The sequence below is a fragment of the Ipomoea triloba genome, chromosome 9 (assembly GCF_003576645.1).
Source record: "Ipomoea triloba cultivar NCNSP0323 chromosome 9, ASM357664v1".
Lineage (NCBI taxonomy): Eukaryota > Viridiplantae > Streptophyta > Magnoliopsida > Solanales > Convolvulaceae > Ipomoea > Ipomoea triloba.
In genome coordinates, this window is record NC_044924.1 from 24222659 (window position 1) to 24238093 (window position 15435).

At 35.9% G+C, this 15435-nt stretch overlaps 2 protein-coding genes across 2 annotated transcripts; one reads left to right on the forward strand and one right to left on the reverse strand.

The window, feature by feature from the left end:
* Positions 1-161: 161 nt before the first annotated feature.
* On the forward strand, positions 162-3361 carry LOC116029796 (zinc finger BED domain-containing protein RICESLEEPER 2-like). Its single transcript, XM_031271839.1, has 3 exons — positions 162-809; positions 1404-3218; positions 3323-3361. The coding sequence occupies exons 1-3, from the start codon at positions 162-164 to the stop codon at positions 3359-3361; spliced, it is 2502 nt and encodes an 833-aa protein (XP_031127699.1).
* A 1722-nt stretch (positions 3362-5083) lies between these two features.
* On the reverse strand, positions 5084-6861 carry LOC116029797. The gene is made up of 2 exons (XM_031271840.1): positions 5917-6861; positions 5084-5767 (listed from the first exon to the last, which is right to left on the reverse strand). Exons 1-2 carry the CDS (start codon positions 6859-6861, stop codon positions 5084-5086), a joined length of 1629 nt encoding a protein of 542 aa, XP_031127700.1.
* Between the last annotated feature and the right edge of the window lie 8574 nt (positions 6862-15435).

Here is a 15435-nt window from a genome sequence, read left to right on the forward strand (position 1 = left end):
CTAGTAGTCCACTGGTTTAATTTATATTGATTAATGTTTCTTGGTTTATTTAATTATTTGTTTACTAGTTTAATTATTAATGTTTAGTTGTTTAATTATTAAGTTTACTAGTTTAGTGTTTAATGTTTACTAGTTGAGTAGTTGAGTAGTTAAAGAAAGCAATGTGCTTGTATTGTAAGGATAAGTTATCTACTGGTGGAAGGGGGGCAAGCACTAGCCATCTTAAGAGGCACTCAGAGATTTGCTTGCAGAAAAAGTTGCATATCTCTCAAGAAAATAAGCAAACAACGCTACAATTTCTCCCGCCTATTGAATCTGGAGGAAATCCTTTCATTATTCCTGGTGGTAAATACTCCAATGAAAAGATGAGAGAGATTATTGCTAGTGCAATCATGGTGCATGAGCAACCATTTAGCATCGTAGAGGATGAAGTGTTCATGTGGGCTTTTGAATATGCAAATTCAAATTTAAGAAATGTCACTCGTAAAACAGCAAGAAGCGATTGTTTGCAATTGTATGAAGCTGAAAAGAATACTTTGAAAAAAATTTTGAATAATGTGAGTAAGGTTAGCATTACAATAGACAGGTGGAAGTCAAGTCACCAAGTAGTTGAGTACATGGTTGTAAACGGTCATTTTGTTGATGCAAGTTGGAACCTTCAAAAGAGAGTTTTGAATTTTGTCAAAGTGCCTCCTCCTAGACGGGGAACAGATATAGCAAATGCTATTTTTAAGTGTTTGAGAGGATGGGGTATTGAGAATAAAATATTCTCAGTAACCGTTGACAATGGATCTTACAATGACTCTTGTGTAAGAAGTTTGAAAGAAAATATGTCATTGAGCAGTAANTAATTTATATTTATTATATATTTTATTTTATAACTAATATCTTTCATATTTATAATATAACCCCCACTATATATATATATATATATATATATATATATATATATATATATATATATATATATATATATATATATATATATATATATATATTAACCAAATAACCCTAATCGATATTCCCCATCCCAATTGAACAAATCCAAACGTGTGTCTTCATCCGCAATTGAAAAAATCTTCTACGTGAGTTGTTGTTTTATGCTTATTAGTTTAATTATTAATTTATTATTTACTTGTTTAATTATTACTTCTACGTGAGTTGTTGTTTTATGTTTATTGGTTTAATTATTAATTTATTATTTACTTGTTTAATTATTAAGAGCTAGTAGTCCACTGGTTTAATTTATATTGATTAATGTTTCTTGGTTTATTTAATTATTTGTTTACTAGTTTAATTATTAATGTTTAGTTGTTTAATTATTAAGTTTACTAGTTTAGTGTTTAATGTTTACTAGTTGAGTAGTTGAGTAGTTAAAGAAAGCAATGTGCTTGTATTGTAAGGATAAGTTATCTACTGGTGGAAGGGGGGCAAGCACTAGCCATCTTAAGAGGCACTCAGAGATTTGCTTGCAGAAAAAGTTGCATATCTCTCAAGAAAATAAGCAAACAACGCTACAATTTCTCCCGCCTATTGAATCTGGAGGAAATCCTTTCATTATTCCTGGTGGTAAATACTCCAATGAAAAGATGAGAGAGATTATTGCTAGTGCAATCATGGTGCATGAGCAACCATTTAGCATCGTAGAGGATGAAGTGTTCATGTGGGCTTTTGAATATGCAAATTCAAATTTAAGAAATGTCACTCGTAAAACAGCAAGAAGCGATTGTTTGCAATTGTATGAAGCTGAAAAGAATACTTTGAAAAAAATTTTGAATAATGTGAGTAAGGTTAGCATTACAATAGACAGGTGGAAGTCAAGTCACCAAGTAGTTGAGTACATGGTTGTAAACGGTCATTTTGTTGATGCAAGTTGGAACCTTCAAAAGAGAGTTTTGAATTTTGTCAAAGTGCCTCCTCCTAGACGGGGAACAGATATAGCAAATGCTATTTTTAAGTGTTTGAGAGGATGGGGTATTGAGAATAAAATATTCTCAGTAACCGTTGACAATGGATCTTACAATGACTCTTGTGTAAGAAGTTTGAAAGAAAATATGTCATTGAGCAGTAAAATGGTACTTGATGGACAATTATTCCATGTTAGATGTTGTGCTCACATTCTGAATTTGTTAGTGCAAGATGGCCTTAGCACTATTAAAGATGTCATTCTCAATGTTCGTGAAAGTGTCAAGTTTATAAATTTTTCAGATGCAAGGTTAAAATCATTTCATGAAGTTGTTGAATTAAAAGGATTGAAAGAGAGGAAACTTGTTCTTGATTGTCCAACAAGATGGAACTCTACATACTTGATGTTGTGTACTGCGGCTAAATTTAAATATGCCTTTTCATATTACAATGAAAAAGAACCACATTATAAGTATGCACCATCATTTGAGGATTGGGACAAGATTGAGAAGGTTTGTCAACTTTTGGAGGTTTTTAACGATGCCACACATGTCATATCAGGTAGTGATTACCCTACTTCTAACTTGTATCTTGCTGAAATTCAAAGGGTGAAAAAGGCTATTGATAATGCAACTGAGTCTTTTGATATGTTCATGAGTGAGATGGAAATACCTATGAAAGCAAAATTTGATAAATATTGTGGGGAATGTAATTTGCTAATGTCTATTGCATGTGTTTTAGATCCAAGGATGAAGTTAAATAGTATTAAGATAACTTTTCCCTTGTTGTATAAAACACAAAGTGATGTTGATAAGAATGTGGAAAAGGTGAAAAGGGCATTAGAAGAATTATATCTTGATTATGTGAACTTGTTTAGTCAAGATGCTTCCTCTACTAGTGGACATAGTGAATTCAATGTTGAAAGCACCAATGTGGTTCATGGTGTACAGCAAATGGATAAAGGGATGCAAAAGATATTGACTATGGTCCACCGAAATCAATCAATTCCTCTTACAAAATCAGAGTTGGAGATTTATCTTGAGGAAAATCTTGTTATTCATTCTTGTTCTTCTTCATCTTTTTGTGCCTTAGGGTGGTGGAAAGATAATAGTTTAAAGTTCAAAGTTTTGTCAAAGATGGCTGCTGATATACTAGTTGTTCCTATTTCAAGTGTGGCATCTGAATCCACATTTAGTGCCGGGGGAAGGGTGATTAATGAATATCGTGCTAGCTTAAATGAACAATCTATTGAAGCTCTTATTTGTGGTGGGGATTGGCTTCGTAACAAGTATGGGTTGAAGAAAAAAGAAAAGGTAAGAATATTATTTTATATTACTACTTATTTAAAATTTAAAGTTTTATCTTGTAATGGACTTACTTATTCATTATCATTTTTTTTTTCATTGTGTTTGTGTAGGAGGATTCTGGACAAGAGGAGATTACGCTTAAGCCGTGACTTGTTTCATTTTATGTTTGAATATTGCTATGTTTACATTGTTGTTATTATGTTTGTATTATAGATTTATGCTTTTGTTGTTGTTAAACTTGTATTTATGTAGTTGTGTTGATCCATTGGACTTTTGTATTATGGACTTGTGGTACACAACTTGTATTAGTTGTACTGTTGAATTTTATTACGAACTTTTGGTGTTGGATAATGTATTATGAAATATGAACTTTTATGATTATTATAAACTTAGGTATTTTTTGTAAACTTTTTATAGGTATACTTGGCTTTAAAATGTAGGCCTTAAATAGGCTCAAAGCCTATTTAAATAGCTCAAAACCTATTTAGGATCTATTTACAAGCCTTTTTAAAAGCCTATATGAAAAATGTAGCGCGCAGAGGTGTTAAAACAATAGTTGTAACATAAGAGACTTGATAACGCAGTTTGAAAAAAAAAACCCTATTCTGCGAGGCACTTCTCAGTCTTGAGAATTTGCCTAAATCCACTAAAAGCACAATATTCAAAGTACATAGTTTTGGGACCAGAGATCACACAATAGATTGATCTTCTCCTATCTAATCTATTGTAACCTAAACAATGTACTACTTTCTAGGGGAATTTAGAATCCTCTCAAAAACCTCTTATACCTCACAATGTTGGCTAGGGAATTCGTGTCTTAGGTTTAGTTGAGAAGTTCTTTAAATACCAACTAATCAGAATAAAAACAGTACTAGTATTATTCCTAGTTTGTTTGGGATTTGATCTTCAGTCTTTGTGATCTTCTTTCCGACTTGAGTTGGGATTCCTTTTTGCCAATAATTAGGAAAAACTTTTTAATTCAACATTCTCCCCCTTTGTCAAATTTTTGGCAAAAAACCTTGATTTCTCCCCCTTAGTTGATCCTCCCTTTTAGGACTTGTTGAAATTTGAATCTTCTGTTTGTGACTTGAGTTCACAATGGTCTTGGGAGTATAAAGGAGCTGATTATAACAACATGGAATTGTTTTTCAATATTTGTAAAAGATCTGGATCATTTGTTCATCATTAGCAATCTACTCATTAGTGTTGTCACTTCATTCCACTACCCAAAGACAATGCAAAGAGAACTTAGCAGCAGCATACTGTTCCTTCTTCTTGATTTCCACTACATCAAGGATAATGCAAAAACTAGCAGTAGCATACTGTTTCTTTTTGGGACAGTACATCAGCAACAAAAGATGCTGCAACTATCCTATCAACATAATTATCACAAAAGCCATGTTTAACTGTCCTACCAACATAATTATCACAAAAGCCATGTTTAGCATGTTTAGCAAGGAAAATAAATGCAGTATAACAGTAAGGCCAGAATACTTCTCCAAAAAGCCAGTAAGACCAGGACCAAAATACTAGAAACTTAATACACTTCTCCCCCTTTTTGCTCAAAAATTTTCTGAAGGTGTTGAAACAGAGTTTTCAACATCTTGATCACCTTCTTCTTCTTCTTGACTTTCTTCTTGACTCCCAACATCTTGATCATCTTCTCCTTCTTCTTGATCACCTTCTTCTTCTGAGTTTTCTCCTTAAGTCTCTTCTTCTTCTTCTTCTTGTCTTTCTTCTTGACTGATTTCTTCTTCTGTGTCTTTCTTTAGTGCTTGCAACCACTGTAGTACCTCTGTTTTTTCTTCTTTGAGTTCTAGATGTCTCTTTGTGATCATTTTCTCTTCTTTCACTATTTCTTTTAGTATTTTCTAGAAGTATTTCATGAGGATGGTTTTATCTGTTGGATCTTCCTTTGGAGTGGTAGTTGTCAAGTCATTTTGGTGTGTTCCCTTCCTTAGTTTGATGGTTATTGAGAGTGTTTTGACTGGAATTGTGGGTTTCTGTTGCTTGAGTGCTTGTTGGACCAGCAGTGTGTAAATCAGGTTGGGAAATATTAGAGAAGCTTTGGGAGTTCCATTTCCTACTAAATTCATGATCTGGCTGTGCACAATTTCTCCAAAGTTGATCTTGATTCTTTTACCAATCTTGTATAGTAGTTCTGCTAGACTCCACTTAACAGTGTTTTCATGGAGTGAGGGCATCCAGTTAACCAGAGCAATCTTTTGGAGTATGGCATACTTGCTTGTTAGAGAGGCTGCTTTGATTTTGTTCTTCTCAAAGCTTACATTACCAGCTGTCAGTTCTTGGGCAACTTGTTCACTATTGATGCTTGTAGAGTTTTCTATGGTTGAGGTGCCCATGTAGTCATTAATCAAGGAGGGTGTAAAGTCATAGAATTTACCTCTTAGGTAGATCTTCCCGTACATTGGATCACTTGGGGTTGATGTTCCTGCTCCCAGATTGTTGTAAAATTCATGAATGACACTTTCTTCATATAGTTCAATGTTTGTTACTGTTCCAAGCAATTGACTGTGAGTGAGAATTTCTGAGATCTATTCACTATCCTTCATTTTATCAAGCACTAGGAGTTTTTGACTGATGATCTTTCTAGTTGTGAATTTTTCCCATTTTGTGGCATTTTGTTTGGTCAAAAATTTTTTACTGTAGGGTTTTGGCAGATTTGATGTGTTGGCTTGTGTACCACTTTCCTCTTCAGCCACTGTTTTCTTTTTTCTTTGGCAGTGTGTTTCCTTAGTGACTTTCTTGCACGTGTTCTTGTCCCCACATTTTCTGATATCTCTTCAGTTTCACTTGCTTCTTTCTCACTGTTCCAGCTGGTCTCCTCTTCTGTTTCCTTTTGCTTTTTCTTGTTTGTCTTTGGTTTTCTTGGAGGTGGTATGTTAGGTCTTCCTCTAGGGGGTCTGGCTGAAATTGGGAAATCTTCAGGTCTTTTAGCCCGCGGATCTGCCCCTTCAAATGGATCTACTCTCTTCCTTTTTCTCTCTATTTTGTCTGTTGATGGTGTTGGAACAGGGGTTTCAACATTTTGAGTCGGGAGGTGTTTTGTACGTGTTGGGACAGGGGTTTCAACACTTTGAGTTGTGAGGTGTTCTGTATTTAACATACTAGGATGGAAATTAATCTCAGTGTCCTCATTTTGAGGCTCTGTTTCTCTTTCTTCTTCCAGAAAAACATATAGATCCTTCTCAAGAGTGTCCGAGGGGGACGAATTTGGAACCCTAGGTTTGGGTGTAAAAATCCCCTTTTGGATATTCACTCGTTCTTCTTTCGATTCTTCATCTAACAGTTGACACGCCCGATTGAGGGCCAACGGGGATTGATAGAGTTTATCATCCGGATTTGCAATCACATTCTCCCCCAGATTAGCCGCCATTGGCATAGGGTTAGCTACTTCTTCATTTTCGACAGAGGGTGAGATCGGATTACCTGGAGATGCAAGATTTGAGGCGAGTGATGCTCTGTTGTCTTGAATCTCTTGGAACGGCACCTGTGACACATATACTGGGTTCATGATGATGGTGGTTGGGTCGCCGGTGTACTCTGCAACAGAGGAGCTGCCGACGCCTTCGGGTTGCGAAGTTCCCCTCCGAGGAACGTGAGGTTTAGCTTTCTTTGACCTTTTCATGTCTTGTGTGTTTCCCGAAGTGCTTGAGTTGATTTGATTGCGGGTTTTAACCATGTTGTGGGATGTTAATTTTGTGTAAGGAAGGTAGTGGTATGGTGATGGTGTGAGTGGAGTAGTGGTGTCGTGGGTGTTGTTTGGAGAGGACGGAGTCGTGGGAAGAAGACCACTAAGGGTTTTTATTTTGTGGGCTTTGGATGGATTTTGGGCCATAAGTGGGCCGATTAGATGAATTATGTTTTGTTCGTGAAGCACCCCTTTTTTTTATTTATTATTATTATTATTATCAAACAGCTTACACTTGGCATAAGCCAATTTCAGATCTTAACTTTGCAAATCTGTTTCCATCGAGTGCTTTTGTGAAGATATCTGCCAATTGTTTGTCGGTACTGATATGTGTGAGCGTTACAATTTCATCCTCAACTAATTCCCTTATGAAGTGGTGTCTAATGTCGATATGTTTGGTTCGCGAATGCTGAACAGGATTTTTGGAGATGTCTATTGCACTTTTGTTGTCACAGTATATGGTCATTGTTGATTGGTGAATCCCATAGTCTTCTAACATCTGTTTCATCCATAATAGTTGTGTACAGCAACTCATAGCAGCGATATATTCGGCCTCTGCTGTTGATAGGGATATAGAGCTTTGTTTTTTACTTAACCAAGACACCAAGTTTGTTCCCAGTAGAAAACATCCTCCTGATGTGCTTTTTCTATCATCCATATTTCCCGCCCAGTTTGCATCACAGTAAGCAGATAGGTGTTGGTTTGTGTCAAAGGAATACCATATGCCTAGATCAATGGTCCCCTTTACATATTTGATAACTCTTTTTACAGCTTTTAGATGTGTTTCCATGGGATTGGCTTAATATCTGGCACATATTCCTACCCCAAAACTTAAATCTGGTCTGCTGACTGTTAAATAGAGTAGGCATCCTATCATGCTTCGATACAGGGTTTGTTCCACTTGTTTTCCTTCTGAATCTTTAGAGATCCTCTCTGTTGTTGGAACAGGTGTTCTGACAACTTTGCTTTCATTCATCCCGAATCTTTTGACAAGATTTCTTGCGTATTTGCTTTGTGAGACAAAGATTCCATTTTCTAATTGCTTAACCTGTAGCCCCAGAAAGTAGCTGAGTTCACCAACCATACTCATCTCAAATTCTCCTTCCATATCTGTAATGAATTGGTTCTTGTAGCAGCTTTGTGTTGATCCAAAGACTATGTCGTCAACATAGATTTGTGCAATCATGATATCTTTGTTATGGGTTTTTACAAATAGTGTCTTGTCTACACTCCCCCTTTGGTAACCTTTGTTCAATAGGAATTGGGTTAATCGCTCGTACCAAGCTCGTGGAGCTTGCTTTAAGCCATATAGTGCCTTTTTGAGCTTGTAGACATGTTCAGGATGATATGGATCCTCAAAGCCTTTTGGTTGAGCTACATAGACTTCTTCTTTTAGGTACCCATTTAGAAATGTGGTTTTTACATCCATTTGATACAGTTTCATTTTTAGGATGCATGCTACGGCTATTAGAAGCCGTATGGACTCAATTCTGGCTACCGGTGCAAAAGTTTCTTCAAAGTCTGTTCCTTCGACTTGTGTGTACCCTTGGGCTACTAGTCTGGCTTTGTTCCTTACTATGTTTCCTTGTTCATCAGTTTTGTTTTTATAGACCCATTTTGTTCCGATGACATTGACATCTTGTGGTTTGGAGACTAATTCCCATACCTCATTCCTTTTGAATTGTTCTAATTCTTCCTGCATGGCTTCTATCCAGAATTCATCTAGCAGTGCTTCTGTTGTGTTCTTTGGTTCGATTTTTGATGTGTAGCAAAAATCTCCTTCAGACATCTTGTGGTAGTCTCTCTTTTTTCCTCTAGTCCTTATTCCATCTTATAGATCTCCAATGATATTTTCGAGGGGGTGATTTTTCTGAGCTCTTGATTTTGGTATGACAGGCTGTCTTTTGGTTTCTCCACCCTCATCTTCTGATTTGGTCTCTGTTTCTTCACCCTCATCTTCTGATTTGGTCTCTGTTTCTGTTTTTCTGTAGAGCCGTTCATTGGTGGTGGAACTGCTGTTTCAACAACTTCTGAGTCTTCTTCATTATCAGTTTTTCTTTCTGAATCTTCATCACTGATGGTTATATTTATGGATTCCATCACACTGTTTGTCTTGAGATTAAACACACGAAAGGCCCGACTGTTTGATGAGTATCCTAGGAAGATTCCTTTGTCACTCTTGATATCGAACTTTCCTAAGGATTCTCTATCTCTCAGTATGTAGCAGTTGCTACCAAACACATGTGTGTGTTTTAGATTTGGTGTCTTACCTTTCCAAAATTGGTAGGGTGTCATGTTTGTTTCTTTCCGTATGTACACTCGATTGATCAAGTAACATGCGGTATTTACAGCTTCTGCCCAGAACTTTGGTGATATTCTTTTATGATTCAGTAGGACCCTTGCCATTTCTTGTATGGTCCGATTTTTCCGTTCAACTACCCCGTTTTGTTGCGGTGTTTTAGGAGCCGAGAATTCGTGATGAATTCCATTCTCGTCACAATATGTTTTGAACTGTGAGTTTTCAAATTCTCTTCCATGATCACTTCTTAACCGGATGATTCTTCTTACCTTTTGATCCTTTTCGTTTTGTATTTTGTTGATGAGGATTTTGAAGGCGTTGAATGTTTCTGATTTGTCTCTGAGGAAGTTTACCCATGTATATCGTGAGAAATCATCAACGGTTACATGAACATACCTTTTTCCTCCTATGCTTTCTGTTTGAGTGGGTCCAAATAGGTCCATGTGGAGAAGTTCCATAATCCTTGAGGTATGAATTCCTGGTGTTCTTTTGTGGCTACTTCTTGTCATTTTGTTTTCAAGACAAGCATCACATTTTCTATTTTCATCAATGTCCAGTTTTGGAACACCTCGGTATGCCCCTCCTTTTAGTCCCTTTTTCATATCATGAAAATTTATATGCCCCATACGTTGATGCCACAGGAGTGCTTGATTGATGGTGGTTTGATTGCAGGTTAAGTGACTATCCCATGTGTAGCATTTATCTGAGGATCTTTTTCCCATCATGACACATTCATGTCTTTGGTTGTACACTTTGCAATTTTCTTTTGAAAATTCTACCTTCAGTTCATCTTCACATAGTTGACTTATACTGATAAGGTTTGCTTTTAAACCTTGTACCAAGAAGACTCTTGGTAATCTGGGTAGACCATGGACATTTAGTGTTCCACTAGCAATGATTTGCCCCTTTTCTCTATCTCCAAAGGTTACATGTCCCTCGCTTTTGTAATGGATGTCCTCTAGATTGTTTGGGTTTCCTGTCATGTGTCTTGAACATCCACTGTCAAAGTACCAAACACTCGTCTCTTTGCTGATTTTTGAAGTATAGGCTGTGATTGGTGTTTGATTTTTTCTGACCCAGACTCTTTGGGCTGGTTTTTGTTCTTACCTTACCTAGATTATGTTATGGAGATCATTTTGCCTTTTATAGCAGTATGCCTTGATATGTCCTAATTTGTGACAGTAGTAACATCTGATTCTTCTTCGGTGTTGAAAGTGATGTTGCAACACTTCTCTGTTTTCGACTGCAGAATCTTTTCTTGTTGTTGAGTCTGGTTGTACTGTACCTTCAGTTAGTCTTCTTATTTCCTGTAGTAACCTATCTTCTTCTTTTAGCGATTTCATTAACTTTTCTTGAGTTTCTTTGTGAAAAGTATTTCTCTTTCTTTTTCACTTTTAAGAAAGTGATTTTCTTGCATGAGATTTAGGTTTACTTTGATGATTTTTTCCCACTTGGCATGCAGTTGTGTGTAGGAGTTTAATAGATCTTGCATGTCCCCCTCTGATTCATCATTGCCTTCATGATTTGTGAGAAAGGCCACAAAATTTGTGTTGTTCTCTTCTTCACTATCTGAGTCGTCACTCAAGGTTGTTACATATGTCTTGTTCTTCCTCCTTAGGTAGTTTGGACATTCTGACTGAATGTGTCCATATCCTTTACATTCATAGCACTGTATTCCATCTAGGTTTGAATTTCCTTTCTTCTTGGTATTAATGGATTGGTTTTGTGCAAATGATGGATTCCCCTGATTATTTGAGAAGCTTTTGTTTTTGTTTCTAAATTTGTTAAATTTCTTGAGAACTCTGTTGAAGTTTTTTGTCAGCAATGCAATGGATTCTTCCATGTTTTCAGTATCTTCATCTGAGTTGGTTTCCTGTTTTGATTGAAGGGCTATTCCTTTACCATTGGGCTTTTTGCTTTGCAACATCTCAAGCTCATATGTTTTAAGGTTTCCCATTAGATCACTTAACTTATAGGTATTGAGATCTTTGCTTTCTTGAATAGCTGTTACTTTCATCATAAATCTTTCTGGTAATGATCGTAACACTTTCTTTACTAACCTGTTTTCAGGGATGGGTTCTCCTAAGTTATAGGCTTCTCTAGCAATTTCTAGTATTCTTCCATTAAACTGTGTGATATCTTCTTCTTCCTCCATCTTCAGATTTTCAAATTGAGTTTGGACCATTTGTAGTTTTGATTGTTTGACTGTCGAGTTTCCTTTATGATGATCACACAATATATCCCATGCTGTTTTTGCTACATTTGTGGCAGCAATTAGTTTGAATGTTTCTTCACTTATGGCTCCGTAGATGGCATTCATAGCTTCTGAGTTATAGTCGAATTCTTTGAGTTCTTCTTCGCTCCAATCAGCACGACCTTTTGCTTTGTCATTGTCATCAAGGGGATGTTTCCATTCGTTTTCAACAGCATTCCATACTCTTTCTCCTTGGGCTAATATGTAAATCTTCATTCTTGCTTTCCAATAGGAGTAGTTTGTACCACTTAGGGCTGGTGGCCTGTTGTTTGATAGTCCTTCTCTGGGGAATTCCATTAGGATCCTGCTAATAACTTAAGCAGTTTGGCTCTGATACCAATTGAAAAATGTAGCGCGCAGCACACAGAGGTGTTAAAACAATAGTTGTAACACAAGAGACTTGATAACGCAGTTTGGAAAAAAAAAACCCTATTCTGCGAGGCACTTCTCAGTCTTGAGAATTTGCCTAAATCCACTAAAAGCTCAATATTCAAAGTACATAGTTTTGGGACCAGAGATTACACAATAGATTGATCTTCTCCTATCTAATCTATTGTACTAAACAATGTACTACTTTATAGGGGAATTTAGAATCCTCTCAAAAACCTCTTATACCTCACAATGTTGGCTAGGAAATTCGTGTCTTAGGTTTAGTTGAGAAGTTCTTTAAATACCCAACTAATCAGAATAAAAACAGTACTAGTATTATTCCTAGTTTGTTTGGGATTTGATCTTCAGTCTTTGTGATCTTCTTTCCGACTTGAGTTGGGATTCCTTTTTGCCAATAATTAGGACAAACTTTTTAATTCAACACTATATATTAAATAGGCTTTTAAACAAGGCTTCAGGCCAGGCCAGGCCAACTGTAGGCTCAGGCTTGAGCCTAAAAAAAAGCCTACATGCAGGCCCAGGCCCAGGCTCAGGCTTTAGATTTCCATAGCAGGCCCAGGTCTAAATTTCTAAAGCCTGGCTCGGCCTAACCTATTTCCACCCCTACACAGACCTATTGTTGTCTGCGCCACCTCTTCCACTATCTCTATCATAAATTGCCGGTCACCCCCAATTCCAAACTGTCGGCGACAACCACCACCATCATCTACTACTGTTGTCCACCACCATCTGTTGTTACTGTCCACCACCATTTGCTACTACTGTCCAGTGTTGGCAGCATGGTTGTTCACGGCACAAACAACACAAACCTGGAGAATACCCCAACAAAACTTCTCACTCTCCACCTAGGTCAAACCTCCTCTTCACGACGAGACTCCTGGTGTGATCGTCGTCGCACAAGATCATCGGAAAAAGGCCTCACGCGCCGGCGTGTGGTCACCAGAGCTTCGGTCAGCGGCGGCGCGTGGCAGCTCCGCTTCCTTTGGCGGCGTCGCCTCCTTGCGCAGATCAATGCCCACTAGGCTCTGATACCATTTTAAACAATAGAATACCTATCTAGAAAACTCAACTAAGTATTCGTATATATGTTCTGTGTGTATATGTACAGGAGAGTAGAGCTATTTATACTAGTGTAGAACTAACCATAGCTACAGGTTTCTAACACTAAAACCTAGGGCTAAGAGTAGATCTCTCAACTAACCCTTATATCTCTAACAGTGTTAAATACATAGACAATTTAGTAATTTCAATATTGACATCTCTTTACTCCTAGACTTGCAAAGTGTGAAATCCCTCTTTCTTTTACGATTTACTCCCATAATTACTCCCAAACCTACGAATATAAAATTTGATTCACAGGTCTGGGAGTAATTCATAAAAGAAAGAGGGATTTTGCCAAGGTTGAAAAAATCGTTAGGCGCCTAGGTTTTTTTTTAGTTTTTAATTTTTTTTTTAAATTTTAAGTGTTAATAATTGTAAAGTGTTTAATATTATAAGTCTTTACACTTTAATAGTTAAATAGTTAATACTTATTAAGTTATTAATTACTCCGTATTATTTATTAATTATTAGTGCATTACTTATTAGTTTAATTTAGTTATTACGTAGTAATTATTTAATTAAGTTATTACTTATTAGACCATTAGAGTATTAGTTAATAAATTATAACATTAATAGCTTAAATGTTTAAGATTTATAATTAAAAAAAAAACACCCAGGCGGGCTAGGAGGCCTAGGCGGCGCCTAGGCACCCGGCCGCGGGGGAGGCCGATTTCGGCCTTCCTCGACGCGGTCGGGCACAGTCTAGCGCCTAGGCGCGATTTTTGCAACCATGGATTTTGCACTTCGTAGGCGTAAGAGTAAAGAGATGTCAATATTGAGATTACTGAATTGTCCATTTATTTAACACCAATTTGACAAAATAACAAACAGAGGACTATATTGAGCAAAAACACAAATGTTTGGGACTCCATTAGGTCAGCAAAGTCATTTAGAACGAAATTGGGAAAAACCACTATAATTGAGAAATATTTTGAATAACTCAAGCACAAAATAATAAAAACATTTAAATATAATAACTAAATTGTTAACTTTTTTCAAATAAGTGTTTTAGTTTAAAACTAAAAATAGTATAAAATTAACAAGAGTAATACAAATGTTTTGAATTAACTATATACTAATATTTATTTTACTATTAATTAATTATTTTAATTATCATGGTGGTTTATGTTAGGTTTTATGTGAATTTTGCATATATATATATATATATATATCTAAAAACTTAATAAGTCTCAATCAAGGTTATATCCTTGATTTATGTCCATCTTTTTGTATGCTAATAAATGTATACATTATACTTTAAATGTTGTACACTTCAATGTTATTAGACAAAATTGCCCCTAATAAATTCTTGTTATACAAAATTACCCTTACACCGTTATAACACCGTTACTTTAACTCCATAATTATTACCATACACATATATCTATCATATCTTTTTCCTATTCTTTAATTATCATTTTATTAAAATCATTATATAATTAATTTAATGGTTATTATATTTTAATTAAATTTCTATGAATGGTAAATCATATATGTGTATATATAAAATACATATATTATTTGTGTATATATAATTCAAATTAAAAATTTTAATTAATGTTTTAATATTGGGCACGAATTTTCGCGCATCACGCGTAGAAAATACTAGTATATATATCTCACATAGGGTCAAAGACTGAAATGGGAAACAAATTACTTTTGTTGACAAAAATAAGAAGCTTTTGAAAATTGGACTGAAGTGGAAAAAAGCATTTTGGAGATGCATTTTATGTCAGAAACGCATCTCCCAAATACGTTTGTTAATTTTATTTGTTTTTTCTCACATGTTGGCCATAGACGCAAGTCTCACTTGTGTTTCATGTATTAAAAAAACAGTTGGTCGCCACAGAAGCGTAGGAGAAGGCGACCAACTAGTCGCCTTCTCCGACGAAGGAGAAGGCGACCAACTTTTGTTTTTTAAATACATGAGACGCAAGTCCCACTTGCGTATGTAGTCAATATGAGAGAAAAATAAACTAAAATGTACAAACGCATTTGGGAGATGTGTTTGTGACATAAAACGCATTTCTCAAATGCTCTTTTCTCACTTTAGTCCAACTTTCAAAAGCTTTTCATTTTTGTCTACAAAAATAATTTGTTTCTTATTTTAGTTTTTGACACATCTCACATATAACCCAACCCACTGCGGGTTTAATTTTTTAAGACCTTGCCCCAAAAAATCTTATCAATAAAGATGGGAGTAGGGTACGGTGGATATCCATGGGGCTAATTGGAATTATCATCAGAATTCAAATCTAAATGAATTGTCCATCAACAAAAGTCACCATCTATTTAAGATGACGATGTGTTACGTATTGTGTTGGGTTTTAAAGGTAGTGTGAACTAATGTTGATTTTTTTGCACTCAATTTGTAAACTCATTCATTAATGCACACAAATTTGAATATATATGCAAACGCGACACACATAAACACAAAGAGTCACAGTTGCCTCCACCGAGGCTCGAA

Bases quoted from the DNA above. Each gene is read 5' to 3' on its own strand.
- LOC116029797 (XM_031271840.1), bottom strand. From the start codon at position 6,861: ATGAAAAGGTCAAAGAAAGCTAAACCTCACGTTCCTCGGAGGGGAACT. The intron at 5,768-5,916 runs GTACACAAGCCA...GATAGTGAATAG, and splicing joins AGTGGCTGAAGAGGAAAGTG to ATCTCAGAAATTCTCACTCA.
- LOC116029796 (XM_031271839.1), top strand. From the start codon at position 162: ATGTGCTTGTATTGTAAGGATAAGTTATCTACTGGTGGAAGGGGGGCA. The intron at 810-1,403 runs GTAAGAAGTTTG...TTGTATTGTAAG, and splicing joins GATCTTACAATGACTCTTGT to GATAAGTTATCTACTGGTGG. The intron at 3,219-3,322 runs GTAAGAATATTA...GTGTTTGTGTAG, and splicing joins GGTTGAAGAAAAAAGAAAAG to GAGGATTCTGGACAAGAGGA.